This window comes from Molothrus aeneus, unplaced genomic scaffold (assembly GCF_037042795.1).
Source record: "Molothrus aeneus isolate 106 unplaced genomic scaffold, BPBGC_Maene_1.0 scaffold_128, whole genome shotgun sequence".
Lineage (NCBI taxonomy): Eukaryota > Metazoa > Chordata > Aves > Passeriformes > Icteridae > Molothrus > Molothrus aeneus.
In genome coordinates, this window is record NW_027098791.1 from 42,912 (window position 1) to 66,768 (window position 23,857).

Sequence of the window (23,857 nt, forward strand, 5' to 3'; positions counted from 1 at the left end):
CCTAATTTTTATCCCCAATTCCCCCCTTAATTAATCCCCATTTACCCCTTAATCAATCCCCAATTCTCCCTTAATCAATCCCCAATTCCCTTTAATTAATCCCCAGTTTTCCCCCTTTAATTCCCAATTTTTATTCCAATTCCCTCCCTTAATTCCCAATTTGTATCCCCAACTCCCCCTTAATCAATCCCCATTTCCCCCCTTAATTAATCCCCAATTTCCCCCCTTTCATTCCCAATTTTTATCTCAATTACCCCCCTTAATTCCCAATATTTATCTCCAATTCCTCCCTTAATTAACCCTAATTCTGCTTTAATTAACTCTGAATTTCTCCTTAATTAAGCCCCATTTCCCCTTTGATAATCCCCAAATTTCTCCTTTAATCAACCCGAATTTCCCCCCCCCTTTAATCCCCATGCTTTGTCCCAAATTTTCCATTTTCACCCCCAATTTCCCCTTTAATTAATCCCCGATTTCCCCCTTAATTAACTCTCAATTCCTCCTTAACTAATCCCCATTTCCCCTCTAATAATCCCCAAATTTCTCCTTTAATCAACCCCAATTTCCCCCCCCTTTAATCCCCATGCTTTGTCCCAAATTTTCCCTTTTCACCCCCAATTTCCCCTTTAATTAATCCCCGATTTCCCCCTTTAATTAATCCCTGATTTCCCCCTTAATTAACCCCAACCCCTTTCATTACCCCCAATCCCCCTCCAGCCCTTCCCCATCCCTAAATCTTCATTTTTCTCCCCCAGGCCCCTCCTCCTTTTCCTCCTCCTCCTCCTCCTCCTCCTCCTCCTCCTCCTCCCCTCTCCATCCCCCTTTCCCCACAGCCCCAGGCCGGTCCCAGAAGGTCCCAGAAGGTCCCAGAAGGTTCCAGGAGCCCCGGAAGGTTCCGGAAGGCCGCAGGATGTGGCACGAGGCGCGGAAGCACGAGCGCAAGCTGCGGGGGATGATGGTGGATTACAAGAAACGCGCCGAGAGGCGCCGCGAGTACTACGAGAAAATCGTGAGTGCAGAACCAGTCTGGGCCAGTCTGGGGGGTCCTTGTCCCAGTTTGGGGGCACCCAGAACCAGTTTGGGGGGTCCTCAGCCAGTTTGGGCCAGTTTGGGGGGGTCCTTGTCCCAGTTTGGGGGGTCCTGAGCCAGTTTGGGCCAGTTCACACCAGTTTGGGAGTTCCTTGTCCCAATTTGGGGGGTCCTTGTCCCAGTTTGGGGGGACCCAGAACCAATTTGGGCCAGTTTGGGGGGGGCAGAACCAATTTGGGGGGTCCTTGTCCCAGTTTGGGGGCATCCAGAACCAGTTCAGGCCAGTTTGGGCCAGTTTGGGCTAGTTTGCACCAGTTTGGGGCGTCCTTGTCCCAGTTTGGGGGTACCTGAACCTGTTTGGGGGGTTCTTGTCCCAGTTTGGGGGAGTCCCAGAACCAGTTTGCACCAGTTTGGGGGAACCCAGAACCAGTTTGGGGGGAGCAGAACCAATTTGGGGGGGTCCTTGTCCCAGTTTGGGGGGTCCTTGTCCCAGTCTGGTGGGTCCTTGTCCCAGTTTGGGGGCATCCAGAACCAGTTTGGGCCAGTTTGCACCAGTTTGGGGGGACCCAGAACCAGTTTGGGGGGTCCTTGTCCCAGTTTGGGGGGACCTGAAGCAGTTTGGGGGGTTCTTGTCCCAGTTTGGGGGGTTCTTGTCCCAGTTTGGGGGGACCTGAACCAGTTTGGGGGATCCTTGTCCCAGTTTGGGCCAGTTTGCACCAGTTTGAGGGGTTCTCAACCACTTTGGGGCCTCCTTTCCCAGTTTGGAGGCCGATATTCCCGTTTTTCCTGGGAATTCTGTCCCAGAACTCCCCTTTCCCCTCCATTCCAGCCCCTTCCCCTTTTCCAGCCCCTTTTCCTGGGAATTCTTCTCCCGTTCCCACCTTTCCCCTGTCCCCAATTCCAGAATTTTCCTCTTTTTCCTGGGAATTCTCCCCCTAATTCCAGGGATTTCCTGGAATTTTCCCCCTCATTCCCACCTTTCCCCTGTCCCCAATTCCAGAATTTTCCTCTTTTTCCTGGGAATTCTCCCCCTAATTCCAGGATTTTCCTGGAATTCTCCCCCTCATTCCCACCTTTCCCCCATCCCTAATCCCAGAATTTTCCTGTTTTTCCTGGGAATTCTCCACTCCATTTCCACCTTTCCCCTTGTCCCTAATTCCAGGATTTTCCCAGGAATTCTCCCCACCTTTCCCCCATCCCTAATCCCAGAATTTTCCCGTTTTTCCTGGGAATTCTCCCCTTCATTCCCACCTTTCTCCCATCACTAATCCCAGGATTTTCCTCGGAATTCTCCCCCTCATTCCCACCTTTCCCCCCATCCCTAACCCGAGAATTTTCCCATTTTTCCTGAGAATTCTCCCCCTCATTCCAGGATTTTCCTGGGAATTCTCCCCACCTTTCCCCCTTCCCTAATTCCCTATTTTTTCCCGTTTTTCCCAGAAAAAGGACCCGGCTCAGTTCCTGCAGGTGCACGGCCGGGCCTGCAAGGTGCACCTGGACTCTGCCGTGGCCCTGGCGGCCGAGAGCCCTGTAAACATGTGAGTGTTGGGAATTCCCACCTGGAATTCCATGGGATTATCCCTGGAATGTTCCTGGGATCACCTCCCAGGGATGGAGAAATCCAGGATTTCCCAGGGGTTGGAATTTGGGTGGTTTTGGGCAAATCTGGGGAGAATTCAGATTTTTATTGGAATTATCGTTCCCATTTTTTTTGCTGATGGAAAGGAGGAATTCTGCTCATTCCAGAGAGAAAATCCCCACCCTGGAACCCCCTCCCCCCAGGGCTGGATAAATCCCAATTCTCCTTTAAAATGAAATTTAATTTGGTTTTACTTCATCAACCCAAAGAAAATTCAGCTTTTTGGGGGAACCCACTTTTCCATTTTTTTTCTGAAGGAAAGGGGGGGAATTCTGACCATTCTGGGCAGAATTCCAGGATTTTTCCCATTCCCAAAGCTGGGTTTTTCCTGCAGGATGCCCTGGCAGGGGGACACCAACAACATGATCGACAGGTTCGACGTCCGTGCTCACCTGGATTTCATCCCCATGTACACCCCGGCCCTGCTCAGCCCCACGTAAGATTCCCAAAAAATTCCCAAGGAATTCCCAAAAAAAATTCCTGCAAGATTCCCCAAAAAATCCCTGTAAAATTCTCAAAAAAATTCCCCCAAAAATTCCATTTGGAGCCATAAAATCTCTCCTTTTTTAGCACAAAATCCCTTTTTGGATCCTCAAAATCCTACTTTGAACCCATAAAATCCACATTGGATCCCCAAAATCTCCCTTTGAACCCCAAAATCCCTGTTTTGATCCCAAAATCCTCTCAGAATTCCCATTTTCCCAGCTTACCCTGGAGCAGGAATCAGATGAGCGCAAATGCAGCTATGAGGGGAGCACCCCCATAATCCACCTTTTTTTTTCCCAAAATCCAGCTTTTTTTAGCACAAAATCTTTCCTTGAACCCTAAAATCCACCTTTAATCCCCCAAATCCTCATTTTGATCCCAAAATCCCCTCAGAGTTCCCATTTTTCCAGCTCACCTGAGCAGGAATCGGAGGAGCACAAACACAACTGTGAGGGGGAGGCCCCCATAATCCACCTTTTTTCCCCCCAAATCCAGCTTTTTTTAGCACCAAGTTTTTCTTTGACCCCTTAAATCCACCTTGAACCCCCCAAATTCCCATTTTGATCCCAAAATCCCCTCAGAATTCCCGTTTTTCCAGCTCACCGGAGGAGGAGTCGGACAAACAAAAATGCAACTATGAGGGGGGAGGCCCCAAAATCCCCCCTTGTTGCTCCCCAAATTCTACCTTGTTTTTTTCCCCAAAATCCGTTTGTTTTCCTCCCCAAATCCACCGTGGGACCCCAAAATCCACCTTGAACCCCCAAAATTCCCATTTTGATCCCAAAATCCCCTCAGAATTCTTGTTTTTGCAGCTCACCAGAGCAGGAGTCGGACGAGCGCAAATGCAACTACGAGCGGTACCGAGGCCTGGTGCAGAACGACTTTGCTGGCAGTGAGTCCCTTTTTTCCTGTTTTTTTGGGGATTTCAGCCCCTCTGGATCCCCTGGGAATGGTTCCCGAGGGATTTAGGGAATGATTTGATCCCAAATTCCTGATCCCAGTCTCGGAGGAGCAGTGCCTGTACCAGATCTACATCGACGAGCTCTACGGGGGCCTCCAGAAACCCAACGAGGATGAGAAGAAAAAGTGAGGGGAAAAAGTCGGAATTCCTGGGAATTCCGGCTGGGAAATCACCGGGACTGCACCCCCACACCCTGGGGAATGATCCTAATTCTGGGATAATGCCCCCAGTCCCAGTTTTCCCCTCACTCCTTTGCTGGAATCTCCCCCGAAACCACCCTGGGAAGGACTCCTGGTTTTGCTTGGGGGATTCTGGTTTGGAATTTCCATTTTTCCTTTGGGATTCTGCCTCAGAGCTCCCATTTTTCCTTGGAATTCCAACTTGGAAATCCCATTTTCCCTCACAATTCCCGTTTTCCCTCACAATTCCACCTCAGGCCTCCCATTTTCCCTCACAATTCCCATTTTCCCCTCAGAATTCCCACTCAGGTTTCCTATTTTCTCTCAGAATTCCCTCTCACAATTCCCCCTCAGAATTCCTGTTTTCCCTCACAATTTCCCCTCAAGGCTCCCATTTTCCCTCAAAATTCCCATTTTCCCTCATGATTCCCCTCACAATTACCATTTTCCCTCACAATCCCCCTCACAATTCCCATTTTCCCTCACAATTCCCCCTCACAATTACCATTTTCCCTCATAATTCCCATTTCCCCTCACGATTCCCATTTTCCCTCACGATTCCCATTTTCCCTCACTATTTTCCCTCACAATTCCCATTTTCCCTCACTATCGCCATTTTCCCTCACTATTTCCCCTCACAATTCCCCTTTTCCCTCACAATTCCCCCTCACAATTCCCATTCCCCCTCACAATTCCCATTCCCCCTCACAATTTCCCCTCACAATTCCCATTTTCCCTCACAATTCCCCCCACAATTCCCATCAATTCCCCCTCACAATTCCCCTTTTCCCTCACAATTTCCCTCACAATCCCCATTTCCCCTCACAATTCCCCCTCACAATTCCCATCAATTCCCCCTCACAATTCCCCTTTTCCCTCACTATTTCCCTCACAATTCCCATTTTCCCTCACAATTCCCCTTTTCCCTGGGCGGGCCTCCCCGGCCCGGTCCCCTCAGCCCCTCGGCCTTCCCGGGGGGATCTCCCTCCCTCCCTCCCTCCCTGAGGGGAGAAGCCGCGGCCTGGAGGGATTCGTGTCCCAACCCTCCCCAGGCTGGCGGAGAAAAAGGCTTCCATAGGCTACACCTACGAGGACAGCACGGTGGAGGAGCTGGAGAATTCCCTGGAAAAACGAGCCGGGGACGAGGAGGACTCCGAGGAAGACTCCAACACCGACGAGGACGAAGTGATCCCGGACATCGGTAACGGATCCGAGGCCTCCGGCCGGGATTCGGGGCTCCTTCCCGGGCGGAATTCCAGGATTTTCCCGGTGTTTTTCCAGACGTGGAGGTGGACGTGGACGAGCTGAACCAGGAGCAAGTGGCCGACCTGAACAAGCAGGCCACCACCTACGGCATGGCCGAGGGCGATTTCGTCAGGTACGGCCCGGAAAAAAACTCGGGAAAAGTTGGGATCCTGCCCCAAAATCACCCTGGGGAGGGTTGTTTCTGCTGTTCCTTGGGATTTTGGCTTGGCAATCCCATTTTCCTTAGGATTCTTTCCTGGAAATCCCATTTTTCCTTTGGGATTTTGGCTCAGGAATCCCATTTTTCTTTGGGGTTCTCTCCTGGAAATCCCATTTTTCCTTAGAATTTTGGCTCAGGACTCTCATTTTTCCATAGGATTTTGGCTTGGGATTCCCATTTTTCCTTGGGATTCTCTCCTGGAAGTCCCATTTTTCCTTGGGATTTTGGCTTGGAGATCCCATTTTTCTTTGGGATTTTCTCCTAGAAATCCTATTTTCTGAGAAGATTTTCTCTTGGAAATCCCATTTTCCCTTACAATTTTCTCCTGGAAATCCCATTTTCCCTTGGGATTCTCTTCTGGAAATCCCATTTTTCCTTGAAATTCTGCCTCACATCTCCCTGGTTTTCCTGAGGGTTCCCCCCTTTTTTTTTTCCAGACTTTTCCCTGAGACTCTGCCTTGAAAATCCCATTTTTTCCTGAGATTCCGCCTCAAAATCCCATTTTCCCCTGAAATTCCAGCTCGGGGCTCCCCCATTTCCTCAGAATTCGGGCTCTCCCCAAAACCCCATCCTGATCCCATTTATTTTTTCCCCCCTGGAAAAAGGATGCTGAGGAAGGACAAGGAGGAGGCTGAAGCCATCAAAAACGCCAAGGCCCTGGAGGAGGAGAAGGCCATGTACTCGGTGAGGGGGAAAAACCCAGAAAAAAATTTCCCCTTGGAAAATCCCCCAAATCCCTTCCTGACCTCCAATCCCTCCCCAGGGCCGCCGCTCGCGCCGGCAGCGCCGGGAGTTCCGGGAGAAGCGGCTGAAGGGCCGCAAAATCAGCCCCCCCAGGTGAGAGTCCCGACCCTTCCACCCACAGCACCCAGCTTTCCAAGCCCCCATTTCCCAATTTCTTATTCCCAGATCCCAACTTTTCCATTTCCGTATCCCGTTCCCCCCCCCCGAATCCCACCGTTCTCGCCCCAAATCCCAACTTTTCCTCTCCAAAATCCCATTTTTTCCCCCCCAAAGCCCAAATTTTCATTCCCAAACCCCCCAGATCCCCCCAAATCCCCCCACTCCTTCCAAATCCCACCTTTTTTCCCCTAAATCCCACCTTTTCATCAGGAAAATCCCATTTTCCTCCCCAAATCCCACAACTTCCCCGCTAATTCCCCCAAATCAGCCCAATACCCCTCAAAATCCCCCAATCCCCCCAAACCCCACTTTTCCCTCCAAATCCCTCCAATTTCCCCCAGATCCCAATTATTTCATTCCCAAATCCCAATTTTTCATCCTCTTATCCCGTTCCCCCCCCCAAATCCCACCATTTCTCCCCAAAATCCCACCTTTTCATCCCCAAAATGCCATTTTTCTGCCCCCAAATCCCATCTTTTCATTCCCAAATCCCGATTTTTTTCCCCCCAAATCCCAACTTTTCATTCCCAAATCCCCCTCAAATCCCACTTTTTCATCCCCAAAAATCCCGTTTTTCTCCCCAAACCCCAACTTTTCCATCCCCAAAATTCCCCCATTTCCCCCCCAACCCCTCACATTTTACACATTTTAATTTATTTTGGTTTTTTTATTTTTATTTTATTTTTTTACTTTATTTATATTTATTGTATTTTATATTTTATATTTTATTTTATTTTATTTTATTTTATTTTATTTTATTTTATTTTATTTTATTTTATTTTATTTTATTTTATTTTATTTTATTTTCTCTCTCCCCCCAGCTACGCCCGCCGGGACAGCCCCACCTACGACCCGTACAAACGGTACCGCCCCCGGGAACGGCCCCGGTGCCTCGCGTTCGCTCCGGGGCCGCTCCGATCCCCATTCCCGGTGCTCCCGGGGCCGCTCCAGTCCCCAACCCCCGGTGCTCCCGGGGCTGCTCCAATCCCCATTCCCGGTGCTCCCGGGTCTGCTCCAATCCCCATTCCCGGTGCTCCCGGGTCTGCTCCAATCCCCATTCCCGGTGCTCCCGGGGCCGCTCCAATCCCCATTCCCGGTGCTCCCGTTCCCTCCCGGGGCTGCTCCAATCCCCATTCCCGGTGCTCCCGTTCCCTCCCGGGGCCGCTCCAATCCCCATTCCCGGTGCTCCCGGGGCTGCTCCAATCCCCAACCCCCGGTGCCTCCCGTTCCCTCTCGGGTCTCTCCAATCCCCATTCCCGGTGCTCCTGTTCCCTCTGGGGCTGCTCCAATCCCCAACCCCCGTTCCCTCCCGGGGCCGCTCCGGTTCCCAACCCCCGGTGCTCCCGGGGCCGCTCCAATCCCCATTCCCGGTGCTCCCGGGGCCGCTCCAATCCCCAACCCCCGGTGCCTCCCGTTCCCTCCCGGGTCTGCTCCGATCCCCATTCCCGGTGCTCCCGTTCCCTCTCGGGTCTGCTCCAATCCCCATTCCCGATGCTCCCGGGTCTGCTCCAATCCCCATTCCCGGTGCTCCCCCCGCAGTTCCCCCTCGGAATCGAGCTCCGAGTCCCGTTCCCGGTCGCGGACGCCGTCGCCGGGCCATGAGGAGAAGATCACCTTCATCACCAGCTTCGGCGGCAGCGACGAGGAGCCCCCGGCCCGGGAGCCCCAGCGGGAGCACCGGGAGCACCGGGAGCACCGGGAGCGGCAGCGCCCCCCGGCGCCCGGAGCCTCGGCCCCCGCACACAGAGCGGCCTCACGGTCAGGGACCAGCCCCTTTTCCCCCTGTTTTCCCCTTTTCCCCCCTGTTTTTCCCCCTTTTCCCCCTTTCCCCCGTTTTCCCCCTTTTTCCCCCCTGTTTTCCCCCTTTTCCCCTGATTTTCCCCGATTTTTCCCCTTTTGTTTTTTGCCCTGGTTTTCTCCTTTTTTTCCTTTTTTCCCCTCCCTTTTTTTCCCCTGATTTTTCCCCTAATTTTCCCCCCTTTCTCTCTTTTTTCCCCTTATCCCTGATTTCTCCTTTTTTCTCTGATTTTCCCCCCTTTTCCCCCCACTTTTTTCCCTGATTTCTCCTTTTTTCCCCTAATATTCCCCTTTTTCCCCTTTTTTCCTTGATTTCCCCCCACTTTTTCTCCCCTTTTCTCTCTTTTTCCCCTTTTCTCTGATTTTCCCCTTTTTTCCCTGATTTTCCCCTTTTCCCTGATTTTTCCCTTTTCCCTGATTTTCCCCTTTTCCCCCCTCTTTTTCTCTCTTCCCCCCTCTTTTTTTCCCCTCTTTTCCCCTTTTCCCCCCGATTTTCCCCTTTTTTCCCCTCTTTTTCTCTCTTCCCCCCCCCTCTTTTCCCCTTTTTTCCCCTCCTTTCCCCTCCCTTTTCCCTCCCTTTTCCCTCCCTTTCCCCCCATTTTGCCCACCCCCCAATTTCTCACCCTTCTCCCTTCTGCAGGCGCCGCTCTTCCTCCACCTCCTCGTCCTCCTCCTCCTCCTCGCGCTCCTCCTCCTCCTCCTCGTTCAGCTCCGGCTCCCGCAGCCCCTCCCGGGGCTCCCGCCCGCCCTTCCGGGGCCGCTCCCGGGGCCTCTTCCGGGGCCGCTCCCGCCGCTCCCGGAGCCGCTCCCGGAGCCGCAGCCGCTCCCGGAGCCGCTCCCGGAGCCGCTCCCGCCGCTACTCCCGGGGGGGCTCCCGGGAGCGCCGCTGCTCCCGATCCCCGGAGCAGCAACAGCAGCAACGGGGCCACCGCCACCGCCGCCGCTCCAGGTCAGCGCGGGCCGGGGCACAGCGGGCTGGGTCAGTCTGGGACAGTTCGGGACAGTTTGGGACCAGTTTGGGACAGTTTGGGTCAGTTTGGGACAGTTTGGGGGGAGCCGCCGCTCCAGGTCAGCGCGGGCCGGGGCACGACGGGCTGGGACAGTTTGGGACCAGTCTGGGTCAGTCTGGGACAGTTTGGGACAGTTTGGGTCAGTTTGGGTCAGTTCAGGACAGTCTGGGTCAGTCTGGGACAGTTTGGGACAGTTCAGGACAGTCTAGGTCAGTTCGGGACAGTTTGGAACAGTTTGGGACAGTTCGGGAGTTTGGGTCAGTTTGGGACCAGTCTGGGTCAGTCTGGGTCAGTTTGGGTCAGTTTGGGTCAGTTTGGGACAGTCTGGGTCAGTTTGGGACAGTTTGGGTCAGTTTGGGACAGTTTGGAACAGTTTGGGACAGTTCGGGAGTTTGGGTCAGTTTGGGACAGTTTGGAACAGTTTGGGTCAGTTTGGGTCAGTTTGGGACAGTTTGGAACAGTTTGGGACAGTTCGGGAGTTTGGGTCAGTTTGGGACCAGTCTGGGTCAGTCTGGGTCAGTCTGGGTCAGTTTGGGACAGTTTGGGTCAGTTTGGGACAGTTCAGGACAGTTCGGGACAGTTTGGGACAGTTTGGGACAGTTTGGGTCAGTTTGGGACAGTTTGGGTCAGTTTGGGACAGTTTGGGACAGTTTGGGTCAGTCTGGGACAGTTTGGGACAGTTTGGGTCAGTTTGGGACAGTTCAGGACAGTTTGGGACCAGTTTGGGACAGTTTGGGACAGTTTGGGTCAGTCTGGGACAGTTTGGGACAGTTTGGGTCAGTCTGGGACAGTCTGGGTCAGTTTGGGTCAGTTTGGGACAGTCTGGGACAGTTTGGGTCAGTCTGGGACAGTTTGGGTCAGTTTGGGACAGTTCGGGACAGTTTGGGACAGTCTGGGACAGTTTGGGACAGTTTGGGTCAGTTTGGGACAGTCTGGGACAGTTTGGGACAGTCTGGGGTCAGTTTGGGTCAGTTTGGGACAGTTTGGGACAGTTTGGGACAGTCTGGGACAGTTTGGGACAGTTTGGGTCAGTTTGGGACGGTTTGGGTCAGTTTGGGACAGTTTGGGTCAGTTTGGAACAGTTTGGGTCAGTTTGGGACAGTTTGGGACAGTTTGGGTCAGTCTGGGACAGTTTGGGTCAGTCTGGGACAGTTTGGGACAGTTTGGGACAGTTTGGGACAGTCTGGGACAGTTTGGGTCAGTCTGGGACAGTTTGGGACAGTTTGGGTCAGTTTGGGTCAGTTTGGGTCAGTTCGGGACAGTTTGGGACAGTTTGGGTCAGTTTGGGACAGTTTGGGTCAGTCTGGGACAGTTTGGGACAGTTTGGGTCAGTTTGGGACAGTTCAGGACAGTTTGGGACCAGTTTGGGACAGTTTGGGACAGTTTGGGTCAGTTTTGGGTCAGTTCAGGGTCAGTTTGGGTCAGTTTGGGACAGTTTGGGACAGTTTGGGACAGTTTGGGACCAGGTCACACCAGTTTGGAACCAGTTTGACACCAGTTCACGCTGGTTCAGGTTGAGTTTGGGACCAGTTTGGGACCAGTCTGCGCCGCTTTGGGACCACTTCACACCAGTTTCCCCCCTATTTCCCCATTTCCCCCCAATTTTTCCCATTTTCATAGGATTTTCCCCCATTTCCCCCCCCAATTTCCCCATTTCCCCATGATTTTCCCCATTTCCCCCCAATTCCCCCCCAATTTTCCCAGGATTTCCCCCCCAATTCCCCCCCAATTTTCCCCCGTTTCCCCCCCTTTCCCCTCCCGATTTTTCCCAGGATTTCCCCCTCATTCCCCCCCGATTTTTCCCATTTTCCTCCATTTCCCCCCCCATTCCCCCCCATTTCCCTCCCATTCCCTCCCGATTTTTCCCATTTTCATGCCATTTCCCCCCATTTCCCGCCCGTTTTTTCCCATTTTTCCCCATTCCCCCCCCGATTTTTCCCCATTCCCCCCCGTTTTTCCCCATTCCCCCCCGATATTTTCCCCATTTTCACGCCGTTTTTCCCCATTCCCCCCCGATATTTTCCCCATTTTCACGCGGTTTCCCCCCATTCCCCCCCGATTTTCCCCATTCCCCCCCGATTTTCCCCATTCCCCCCCGATTTTTCCCCATTCCCCCCCGATATTTCCCCATTCCCCCCCGATATTTCCCCATTCCCCCCCGATATTTCCCCATTCCCCCCCGTTTTTCCCCATTCCCCCCCGATATTTTCCCCATTCCCCCCCGATTTTTCCCCATTTTCACGCGGTTTCCCCCCATTGCCCCCCGATTTTTCCCCATTCCTCCCTGATTTTTCCCCATTCCCCCCCGATTTTCCCCATTGCCCCCCGATTTTCCCCATTCCCCCCCGATTTTTCCCCATTTTCACGCGGTTTCCCCCCATTCCCCCCCCGATTTTTCCCCATTCCCCCCCGATTTTTCCCATTTTCCCCCATTTCCCCCCATTCCCCCCCGATATTTCCCCATTTTCACGCGGTTTCCCCCCATTCCCCCCCGATATTTTCCCCATTCCCCCCCGATTTTTCCCCATTCCCCCCCGATATTTTCCCCATTCCCCCCCGATTTTTCCCCATTCCCCCCCGATTTTTCCCCATTCCCCCCCGTTTTTCCCCATTCCCCCCCGATATTTCCCATTTTCACGCGCTTTTCCCCCATTTCGCGGCCGGCAGGAGCCGCTCCCGGCGCTCGCTGCGCTCGTGGCGCCGCTGGAGCAGCGGCAGCCGGAGCCGGAGCAGCCGCAGCGACTCCCGGAGCCCCTCCCGCTCCCGCTCCCGCTCCCGGAGCCGCTCCCGGAGCCGCTCCCGCTCCCCGAGCCCGCCCGGAGCCCGGGACAAGGCCCCGCCCCGGGCCCCGGCCTCGCCCGCCGTCGGAGAGAAGCTGAAAAAGTGAGTGGGGAACGCGGAGATTCGGGAAAAGGCCTGAAAAATCCCCGCTGAGATCCCTCAGAATCTTCCCCAAATCCCCCAGAAATCAGCCAGAATTCCCCCCAAATCCCTCTGAGGTCCCTAAAATTTCCCCAAAATCCCCTCAAAATTCCCCAAAATTCCCTTAAAAATCCCCGAAATTCCCCCCAGAATCCCCTCAAAAATCCCTAAAATTTCCTCAAAATCCCCTCAAAAATTGCCAAAATTCCCTCCAAAATCCCTGAAATTCCTCCAAAATCCCCTCAAAAATACCCAAAATTCCCTCAAAATCCCCTCAAAAATCTCGAAATTCCCCCCAAAATCCCCTCAAAAATCCCTGAAATTCCCCCAAAATCCCCTCAAAAATCCCTAAAATTCCCCCCAAAATCCCCTCAAAAATCCCTGAAATTCCCCCCAAATCCCCTCAAAAATCCCCAAAATTCCCCCCAAATCCCCGGGGGCCGCTCCCTCTCCCAAACCCCGCCCAGAGCCTGGGACAAGGCCCCGCCCCGCCCCCCTGGCCCCGCCCCGCCCCCCCTGGCCCCGCCCCGCCCCCCCGGCCCCGCCCAGTTTTTCTCCCAAATTTCCCAATTTTTCCCTCAATTTTCCCCATTTTTTGCCCCTAATTTCCCCAATTTTCCCCCTAATTTCCCCATTTTTCTCTCCATTTCCCACCATCTTTCCCTCTAAATTTCCCAATATTTCCCCAATTTCCCAAATCTTTCCCCCTAATGTGCCCAATTTTCTCCCCAACGTCCCCCATTTTCCCCCCTAATTTCCCAATTTTTGCCCCTGATTCCCCCAATTTTTCCCTCTAATTTCCCCAATTTTTCCCCACAATTTCCCCAATTTTTCCCCACAATTTTCCCCCAAATCTCCCCAATTTTTCTCCCCAAATTTCCCCAATTTTTCTCCCCAAATTTCCCCAATTTTTTTCCCCAAATTTCCCACAATTTTTCTCCCAGTTTTTCTCAATTTTTCCCCCAAATTTCCCCCAAATTTCCCCAATTTTCCCCCAAATTTCCCCGATTTTCCCCCAAATTTCCCTGATTTTTGCCCAAATTTCCCCTCAGGGCGGACGCCGGTGCTGGTAAAGATTCCGGAGCTGCCAAAGTCAGTAAGAATTGGAATTTCCCCTTGTTCTGAACGGAACTCGGCTCTGTGGGAGCAGCACCGGGGATCCTCAGGGACTGGGGATCCTAAAGGGATTGGGGATCCTAAAGGGATTGGGGAGCCTAAAGGGGATTGGGGAGCCTAAAGGGGATTGGGGAGCCTAAAGGGGATTGGGGATCCTAAAGGGGATTGGGGAGCCTAAAGGGATTGGGGAGCCTCAGGGATTGGGGAGCCTCAGGGATTGGGGAGCCTAAAGGGGATTGGGGAGCCTAAAGGGATTGGGGAGCCTCAGGGGATTGGGGAGCCTAAAGGGGATTGGGGATCCTAAAGGGATTGGGGAGCCTAAAGGGATTGGGGAGCCTAAAGGGGATTGGGGATCCTAAAGGGATTGGGGAGCCTAAAGGGGATTGGGGAGCCTAAAGGGGATTGGGGAGCCTAAAGGGGATTGGGGAGCCTAAAGGGGATTGGGGATCCTAAAGGGGATTGGGGAGCCTAAAGGGGATTGGGGATCCTAAAGGGGATTGGGGATCCTAAAGGGGATTGGGGAGCCTAAAGGGATTGGGGAGCCTCAGGGATTGGGGAGCCTCAGGGATTGGGGAGCCTAAAGGGGATTGGGGAGCCTAAAGGGATTGGGGAGCCTAAAGGGATTGGGGAGCCTAAAGGGGATTGGGGAGCCTAAAGGGATTGGGGAGCCTAAAGGGATTGGGGAGCCTCAGGGATTGGGGAGCCTCAGGGATTGGGGAGCCTAAAGGGGATTGGGGAGCCTAAAGGGATTGGGGAGCCTAAAGGGGATTGGGGAGCCTCAGAGATTTGGGGAGCCTCAGGGATTGGGGAGCCTAAAGGGGATTGGGGAGCCTAAAGGGATTGGGGAGCCTAAAGGGATTGGGGAGCCTCAGAGATTGGGGAGCCTAAAGGGATTGGGGAGCCTAAAGGGGATTGGGGAGCCTAAAGGGGATTGGGGAGCCTAAAGGGATTGGGGAGCCTAAAGGGATTGGGGAGCCTAAAGGGGATTGGGGAGCCTAAAGGGGATTGGGGAGCCTAAAGGGATTGGGGAGCCTCAGAGATTGGGGAGCCTAAAGGGATTGGGGAGCCTAAAGGGATTGGGGAGCCTCAGGGATTGGGGAGCCTAAAGGGATTGGGGAGCCTAAAGGGGATTGGGGAGCCTAAAGGGATTGGGGAGCCTAAAGGGGATTGGGGAGCCTCAGGGATTGGGGAGCCTAAAGGGATTGGGGATCCTAAAGGGGATTGGGGATCCTCAGGGGACCTGGGGGGGCAAAGGGATTGGGGAGCCTAAAGGGGATTGGGGAGCCTAAAGGGGATTGGGGAGCTTCAAGGGATTGGGGATCCTAAAGGAATCTGGGATCCTAAAGGAATCTGGGGGGTGCCAAAGGGACTTGGGAGCCTCAGGGATTGGGGATCCTAAAGGGGATTTGGGAGCCTCAAGGGATTGGGGAGCCTCAAGGGAGCTGGGGGGGCAAAGGGATTTGGGAGCCTAAAGGGATTTGGGAGCCTAAAGGGATTTGGGAGCCTAAAGGGACTGGGGATCCTAAAGGGATCTGGGATCTTAAAGGGAGGTGGGGAGGCCAAAGGGATTGGGGATCCTCAAGGGGATTTGGGATCCCACAGGGATTTGGGATCCTCAGGGATCAGGGGATAATCCCAGAGATCCCTTTGGGATCGCCGGGGAGGGGGAACTTTTCTGGGGATTTTTCTGGGGATTTTGGGCAATTTGGGGGAAAAATGGAAAAATCAGCTCGGGGTGGGGGGGGGGGGTGGGGAGGCCTTTCCTGGATTTTCCCTCATTTTCCCAGATTTTCCCAAATTTTCCCAGATTTTCTTGGATTTTCCCAAATTTTCCCAGATTTTCTTAATTTTTCTTTAATTTCCCCCAGATTTTCCAAGATCTTCCCAAATTTTCCTGGTGTTTCCCAGATTTTCTGAATTTTTCTTAGATCCTCCCAGATTTTCCTCAGATCCTCCCAATTTTTCCCAAATTTTCCTGTTTTTTCCATCTTTTCCCCATTTTTCTTTGCATTTTCCCAGATTTTCTGAATTTTTCTTGGATTTTCTCAGATTTTTCCTCGATTTTCTTGCATTTTCCCAGATTTATGCCAGATTTTCCAGGATTTTCCCAGATTTTCCCACATTTTCCCTGGTTCCCCCATATTCTTCAATTTCTCCATAATTTTCCCAGATTTTCTTGATTTTTTCCCTTGATTTTCCCACATTTTCCCTTGATTTTCCCTCTACTTTCTTAAATTTTCCCAGATTTTCCTGTTTTTCCCAGATTTTTCCCAGATTTTCCTTTTATTTTCTTAGATTTTCCCAGATTTTTGGGGGGGGGTTTTTTTCCCAGATTTTTTGGAGTTTTTTCCCCAGATTTTTGGGGGTTTTTTTCCCAAATTTTTTGGGTTTTTTTCCCCAGATTTTTGGGTTTTTTTCCCCAGATTTTTGGGGTTTTTTCCCCAGATTTTTGGGGTTTTTTCCCCAGATTTTTGGGGGTTTTTTCCCAAATTTTTTGGGGTTTTTTCCCCAGATTTTTCTGCTTTTTTCCCCGATTTTCCCATTTTTTTCCCGTTTTTTCCCTTTTTCCCCATTTTCCCCAGCTTCCCTCCCCCAGCTCCCTTCCCAAATTTCCCCAAATTTCCCCAAATTTCCCCCAAATTCCCGGGATGGGCTCGGGATTGTTTGGAAAAGGCTCTGGGGGGGTTTGGGGGGTCCCCACCCTGATCCCGACGCCTTTTCCTGACCCAAATTCCCAAATTTTTGCAGCCCAAACTGACCCCGCAGGAGAAGCTGCGGCTCCGGATGCAGAAGGCTCTCAACAGGCAGTGTGAGCATTCCCAAAAAATTCCCAAAAAATTCCCAAAAAATTCCCTAAAATTCCTCAAAATTCCCTGAAATTCCTCGAAATTCCCCAAAAAATCCCGCCCGGAATTCCTCTGATTTTGCTCCAAAATCCCCCCAAAGTCCCTCCAGAATTCCCCCTAAATCTCCTGGGATCCTTAAATCCTCCCCAAATTCCCTGAGATTCTCCCAAAATTCCCCCAAATTCCTCAAAATTCCCCTAAAAAAATCCCCCAAATTCCTCAAAATTCCCCAAAAAAACCCCCAAAAATCTCACCCAAAATTCCTCTGAATCCGCCCCAAAATCCAGCCGGGATCACCTGAATCTCCTTAAATTCCCCCAAAATCCAGTGGGATCCCAAAACTCCTCCCCAAATTCCTTCGGGGTCCCCAAAATTCCCCAAAAAATTCCCCCAAAATCCCCAGAATTCCCCCAAATCTCCTCAAAATCCTCCAATTTTCCCCCAAAATTCCCTGGAATCCCCCCATATTTCCCCCTAAAAATCCCCCAGAATTTCCCCAAAATTCATCCCAAAATCCCTCAAGTTTTTCCCCAAAATCCCCCTGGAACCCCCCAGAATTCCCCAAATTCCCAGATTTTGCCCCAAATCCCCGGATTTTGCCCCAAATTCCCAGATTTTGCCCCAAATTCCCGGATTTTGCCCCAAATCCCCGGATTTTGCCCCAAATTCCCGGATTTTGCCCCAAATCCCCGGATTTTGCCCCAAATTCCCAGATTTTGCCCCAAATTCCCGGATTTTGCCCCAAATCCCCGGATTTTGCCCCAAATTCCCGGATTTTGCCCCAAATCCCCGGATTTTGCCCCAAATTCACAGATTTTGCCCCAAATTCCCAGATTTTGCCCCAAATTCCCAGATTTTGCCCTAAATTCCCAGATTTTGCCCCAAATCCCCGGATTTTGCCCCAAATTCACGGATTTTGCCCTAAATTCCCAGATTTTGCCCCAAATCCCCGGATTTTGCCCCAAATCCCCAGATTTTGCCCCAAATCCCCGGATTTTGCCCCAATCCTAGGATTTTGCCCCAAATCCCTAGATTTTGCCCCAAATCCCCGGATTTTGCCCCAAATTCCCGGATTTTGCCCCAAATCCCCGGATTTTGCCCCAAATTCCCGGATTTTGCCCCAAATCCCCAGATTTTGCCCCAAATCCCTGGATTTTTCCCCAAATTCCTGGATTTTGCCCCAAATCCCCGGATTTTGCCCCAAATTCCCAGATTTTGCCCCAAATTCCCGGATTTTGCCCCAAATCCCCGGATTTTGCCCCAAATTCCCAGATTTTGCCCCAAATTCCCAGATTTTGCCCCAAATCCTCGGATTTTGCCCCAAATCCCCGGATTTTGCCCCAAATTCCCAGATTTTGCCCCAAATTCACAGATTTTGCCCCAAATCCCCGGATTTTGCCCCAAATTCCCAGATTTTGCCCCAAATCCCCGGATTTTGCCCCAATCCTAGGATTTTGCCCCAAATCCCCGGATTTTGCCCCAAATCCCCGGATTTTGCCCCAAATTCCCGGATTTTGCCCCAAATCCCCGGATTTTGCCCCAAATTCCCGGATTTTGCCCCAAATCCCCGGATTTTGCCCCAAATTCACAGATTTTGCCCTAAATTCCCAGATTTTGCCCCAAATTCCCGGATTTTGCCCCAAATTCCCGGATTTTGCCCCAAATCCCCAGATTTTGCCCCAAATCCCCGGATTTTGCCCCAAATCCCCGGATTTTGCCCCAAATTCACGGATTTTGCCCCAAATCCCCGGATTTTGCCCCAAATTCACGGATTTTGCCCCAAATCCCCGGATTTTGCCCCAAATTCACGGATTTTGCCCCAAATCCCCGGATTTTGCCCCAAATTCCCAGATTTTTCCCCAAATCCCTGGATTTTTCCCCAAATTCACGGATTTTGCCCCAATCCCTGCTCCCTCCGCAGTCAAGGCCGACAAGAAGGCGGCGCAGGAGAAGATGCTGCAGCAGGAGCACGAGAGACAGGTGGGGAGGGGAGAAATAATGGGGGAAAATGGGTTAAAAATGGGAAAAAATGGGTTAAGAATGGGAAAAATGGGTTAAAATGAGGGAAGAAAGGGAAAAAAGGGGTTAAAAATGGGAAAAAAGGGGTTAAAATGGGAAAAAAGGGGTTAAAAATGGGTCAAATATGGGTAAAAAATGGATTAAAAATTGGAACATTATGGGAGAAAAATGGGAAAAAAATGGGAGAAAAATTCAGGCAAACTGGGAGAAAAATGGGGAAAAAATGGGGTTGGATTGGGATGGGAATGGGATAAAACCGGGATTGAGATGGGATTGAACTGGAATAGAATTGGGATAAAAATGGGATTGAAGTGGGATGGAAATGGGATAAAAATGGGATTTTGAACTGGGATAAAACCCGGACTGGACTGGGATGGGAATGGGATGGGAATGGGATAAAAATGGGATTGAAATGGGATTTTGAACTGAGATAAAACCCGGATGGAACTGGGGCTGAACTGGGATGGGAATGGGATGGAAATGGGATTGAACTGGGATAAAACCTGGATTGAACTGGGCTGAACTGGGATGGAACTGGGATTGAACTGGGATAAAACCCGGACTGAACTGGGCTGAACTGGGCTGAACTGGGATTGAACTGGGATAAAACCCGGACTGAACTGGGATAAAACCCGGACTGAACTGGGATAAAACCCGGACTGAACTGGGATAAAACCCGGACTGAACTGGGCTGAGCTGGGACTGAACTGGGCTGAACTGGGATTGAACTGGGATTGAACTGGGATAAAACCCGGACTGAACTGGGCTGAACTGGGACTGAACTGGGCTGAACTGGGATAAAAACGGGACTGAACTGGGCTGAACTGGGATTGAACTGGGACTGAACTGGGCTGAGCTGGGCTGAACTGGGATAAAACCCGGACTGAACTGGGCTGAGCTGGGATAAAACCCGGATTGAACTGGGCTAAAACCCGGACTGAACTGGGCTGAACTGGGCTAAAACCCGGACTGAACTGGGATAAAACCCGGACTGAGCTGGGCTGAGCTGGGCTGAGCTGGGATAAAACCCGGACTGAACTGGGATAAAACCCGGACTGAACTGGGATTAAACCCGGACTGAACTGGGCTGAGCTGGGCTAAAACCCGGACTGAACTGGGCTAAAACCCGGACTGAACTGGGATAAAACCCGGACTGAACTGGGCTAAAACCCGGACTGAACTGGGCTAAAACCCGGACTGAACTGGGCTAAAACCCGGACTGAACTGGGATAAAACCCGGACTGAACTGGGCTAAAACCCGGACTGAACTGGGCTAAAACCCGGACTGAACTGGGCTGAACTGGGCTGAACTGGGCTAAAACCCGGACTGAACTGGGCTAAAACCCGGACTGAACTGGGCTGAGCTGGGATTGAACTGGGCTAAAACCCGGACTGAACTGGGCTGAACTGGGCTAAAACCCGGACTGAACTGGGCTGAGCTGGGATAAAACCCGGATTGAACTGGGCTAAAACCCGGACTGAACTGGGCTGAACTGGGCTGAACTGGGCTGAACTGGGCTAAGACCCGGACTGAACTGGGATAAAACCCGGACTGAACTGGGCTGAGCTGGGCTGCGCGGGCCCGGCCCAGGCTCAGGTCGGGCTCCTCTCTCTGGGCAGGAGCGCGAGGATGAGCTGCGCGCCATGGCCCGCAAGATCCGCATGAAGTAACCGCTGAGCCTCCTTCATTAGTGATCTTCGTTAATTACTGAGCCTCCTTCATTAGTGATCTTCATTAATTACTGATCTTCATTAACCGCTGATCCTCCTTAATCAGTGATCTTCATTAACCGCTGAGCCTCCTTCATTAGTGATCTTCGTTAATTACTGAGCCTCCTTCATTAGCGATCTTCATTAATTACTGATCTTCATTAACCGCTGATCCTCCTTAATCAGTGATCTTCATTAATTACTGAGCCTCCTTAATTAGTGATCTTCATTAATTACTGAGCCTCCTTAATCAGTGATCTTCATTAACCACTGAGCCTCCTTCATTAGTGATCTTCATTAATTACTGAGCCTCCTTAATTAGTGATCTTCATTAACCGCTGAGCCTCCTTCATTAGTGATCTTCATTAATTACTGAGCCTCCTTAATTAGCGATCTTCATTAATTACTGAGCCTCCTTCATTAGTGATCTTCATTAATTACTGAGCCTCCTTAATTAGCGATCTTCATTAATTACTGAGCCTCCTTCATTAGTGATCTTCATTAACCACTGACCCTCGTTAATCACTGATCTTCATTAATCACTGATCCTCATTAACAACTGCCAGATCCTCATTAACAACTCCCAGATCCTCATTAACAACTCCCAGATCCCCATTCCCAGCCCCATTTCCCGGCCCTTTCCCTGTTCTTCCCATTTTCTGTGTCCCCAATCCCATTTTCCCCATTTCCCCGCTGTTTTTCCCCATTTCCCCCATTTTCCCCATTTCCCCGCTGTTTTCCCCATTTTCCCCGCTGTTTCTCCCATTTTCCCCATTTTTCCCCATTTTCCCCATTTCCCCGCTGTTTTTCCCCATTTTCCCCATTTTTCCCGCTGTTTTCCCCATTTTTCCCGCTGTTTTTCCCCATTTCCCCGCTGTTTTCCCCATTTTCCCCATTTTCCCCATTTTTCCCGCTGTTTTCCCCATTTTTTCCCATTTCCCCCATTTTTCCCCATTTTCCCCATTTTTCCCCATTTCCCCCATTTTCCCCATTTCCCCGCTGTTTTCCCCATTTTTCCCCATTTTTCCCGCTGTTTTTCCCCATTTTTCCCCATTTTTCCCCATTTTTCCCCATTTTTCCCCATTTTCCCCATTTTCCCTGCTGTTTTCCCCATTTTTCCCCATTTTCCCCATTTTTCCCCATTTTTCCCGCTGTTTTCCCCATTTTCCCCATTTTCCCCATTTTTCCCGCTGTTTTTCCCCATTTTTCCCCATTTTCCCCATTTTTCCCGCTGTTTTTCCCCATTTTTCCCCATTTTCCCCATTTTTCCCCATTTTCCCCATTTTTCCCGCTGTTTCCCCATTTTCCCCCATTTTTGCCCCGTTCCAGGGAGCGGGAGCGTCGTGAGAAGGAGCGGGAGGAGTGGGAGCGCCAGTACAGCCGCCAGAGCCGCAGCCCCTCCCCGCGCCACGGTCCGGAAAATCCCAAAATTCCCCAAATTCCCAACATTCCCAACCTTTCCTGGGCCTCGGGGGGGGTGGTGGGGGGAGCCCTTCCCAAAATTCCTGGGGAAATTCCTGGGAAATCCCCAAAATTCTGGGAAAATTCCCCAACATTCCCAACCTTCCCTGGTCCTCGGGGGAAAATGAGGGGAGCCCTTCCCAAAATTCCCGGGAAATCCCCAAAATTCCCCAAATTCCCCAAATCTTCCCTGGGGCTCGGGGGGGGGGGAAGCCCTTCCCAAAATTCCCAGGAAAATTCCTGGGAAATCCCCAAAATTCTGGGGAAATTCCCAAAATTCCCCAAATCTTCCCTGGGGCTCGGGGAGGGGGGAAGCCCTTCCCAAAATTCCTGGAAAATTCCTGGGAAATTCCCAAAATTCTGGGAAAATTCCCGGGAAATCCCCAAAATTCCCCAAATCTTCCCAACCTTCCCTGGGCCTCAGGGGGGGAGCCCTTCCCAAAATTCCCAGGAAATTCCCAAAATTCCCCAAATCTTCCCAACCCTCCCTTGGGTTCGGGGGGCGGGGAGCCCTTCCCAAAATTCCTGGGAAAATTCCTGGGAAATTCCCAAAATTCTGCGAAAATTCCTGAGAAATTCCCAAAAATCCTAGAGCTGTTCCCCCTTTCTCAGGGGTTTGTGGGCTCTGTTCCCAAAATTTTGGGCAATTCCCAGAAAATTCCCAAAAATCCGGGAGCCGTTCCTGCTTTTCCAAGGGTCTGTGGGGTCTGATCCCAAAAATTCTGGGCAATTCCCAGGAAAAATTCCCCAAATTTCTGACATTCCCAACGTTCTCCAGGGCTCTGAGGGTCCCATTCCCAAAATTCCGGGGAATTCCCAAAATTCTGGGGGATTCCCAAAATTCCAGGGGGTGGGAGAGGCGGAGGGGAAGGATTTGGAGCTGGGGAAAAAAAATGGGGGGAAAAAATGGGAATTTTGGCTGGAAAAATGGGGAAAAAAATGGGGATTTTGGGAGAGGCCAAGCTGAGGGATTTTGGAGTGGGAAAATGGGGAAAAAATGGGGGAAAAAATGGGGATTTTGGGAGTTGATTTGTGGTGTTTTCCCAGCAGGTCGGGAGTACAGCTCCTCCCGGAGGTACGGCCGCAATTCCCGGGATTCCCAGGATTCCCGGGATTTCTGGGGTTTCTGGGATTCCCGGAGATCCTGGGGTTGATCCAGCGCCGGTCCCTGATCCCAGAGATCCCAAATTTCCTTCAGTTCATTCCCAGGAATCCCAAGTTTCCCGTTTTCCCTGATCCCAAGTTTCACCATTCCCGTTTTCCCCGATCCTCAGAAATCCCAAATTTCCCGTTTTCCCAGGAATCCCAGATTTCCCAATTTCCCCTTTTCCTGTTTTCCCAGATCCCAAAAATCCCCAATTTCCCATTTTCTCAGAAACCCCAAATTTCCCATTTTCCCCTTTTTCCATTTTCCCAGAAATCCCAACTTTCCCATTTTCCCAGACCCCAGAAATCCCAAATTTCCAATTTTTCCCATTTTTCCCGAGTTTCCCATTTTCCCTGATCCCAAATTTCCCCAAATCCCAGGGATCCCAAATTTCCCATTTTTTTCCCAAATTTCCCAGGAATCCCAACTTTCCCATTTTCCCAGATCCCAGAAATCCCAAATTTCCCGTTTTCCCTGATCCCAAATTTCACATTCCTGTTTTCCCAGAAATCCCAAATTTCCCATTTTCCCCTTTTCCCATTTTCCCAGGAATCCAAACTTTCCCATTTTCCCTGATCCCAAATCTCCCGTTTTCCCCCAAATCCCAACTTTCCCCTTTTCCCTGATCCCAGGAATCCCAAATTTCCCCATTCCCCTTTTCCCAGGAATCCCAAATTTCCCCATTCCCATTTTCCCAGGGATCCCAAATTTCCCAGTTTTTCCCCATTTTCCCAGGGATCCCAAATTTCTCCTTTCCCATTTTCCCCTTTTCCCAGAAACCCCAAATTTCCCATTTTCCCATTTTCCCAGGAATCCCAAATTTCCCATTTCCCCGTTTTTCCAGGGATCCCAAATTTTCCCTTTCCCATTCCCGTTTTCCCAGAAACCCCAAATTTCCCATTTCCCCTTTTCCCAGGAATCCCAAATTTCCCATTTCCCCTTTTCCCATTTTCCCAGAAACCCCAAATTTCCCATTTTCCCGTTTTCCCAGAAACCCCAAATTTCCCCTTTTCCCGTCTTCCCAGGAATCCCAAATTTCCCCTTTTCCCAGGAATCCCAAATTTCCCATTTCCCCAAATCCCAGAAACCCCAAATTTCCCATTTTTCCCATTTTTCCCCCATTTCCCCCCAGGCACTCGCGGTCGCACTCCACTACCGGCACTGAGG

At 51.3% G+C, this 23,857-nt stretch overlaps 1 protein-coding gene across 2 annotated transcripts; it reads left to right on the top strand.

Moving 5' to 3' along the window:
- Nucleotides 1-680: 680 nt before the first annotated feature.
- CLASRP (CLK4 associating serine/arginine rich protein) lies at nucleotides 681-23,834 on the top strand. 2 transcript variants are annotated; one of them, XM_066569941.1, is made up of 19 exons: nucleotides 681-1,009; nucleotides 2,470-2,567; nucleotides 3,003-3,104; nucleotides 3,967-4,046; nucleotides 4,156-4,240; nucleotides 5,347-5,495; nucleotides 5,576-5,672; nucleotides 6,365-6,443; nucleotides 6,523-6,596; nucleotides 7,484-7,525; nucleotides 8,202-8,420; nucleotides 9,100-9,408; nucleotides 12,137-12,352; nucleotides 13,444-13,483; nucleotides 16,256-16,316; nucleotides 18,275-18,333; nucleotides 19,993-20,039; nucleotides 21,412-21,494; nucleotides 22,594-23,834. In XM_066569941.1, exons 1-19 carry the CDS (start codon nucleotides 911-913, stop codon nucleotides 22,695-22,697), a joined length of 2,043 nt encoding a protein of 680 aa, XP_066426038.1. In that variant the 5' UTR covers nucleotides 681-910; the 3' UTR covers nucleotides 22,698-23,834. The 2 variants fall into 2 exon arrangements, with proteins under 2 accessions (XP_066426038.1, XP_066426037.1); XM_066569940.1 differs by lacking the exon at nucleotides 22,594-23,834 and having other exon boundaries at nucleotides 809-1,009; nucleotides 13,444-13,487.
- The last annotated feature ends 23 nt before the right edge of the window (nucleotides 23,835-23,857 follow it).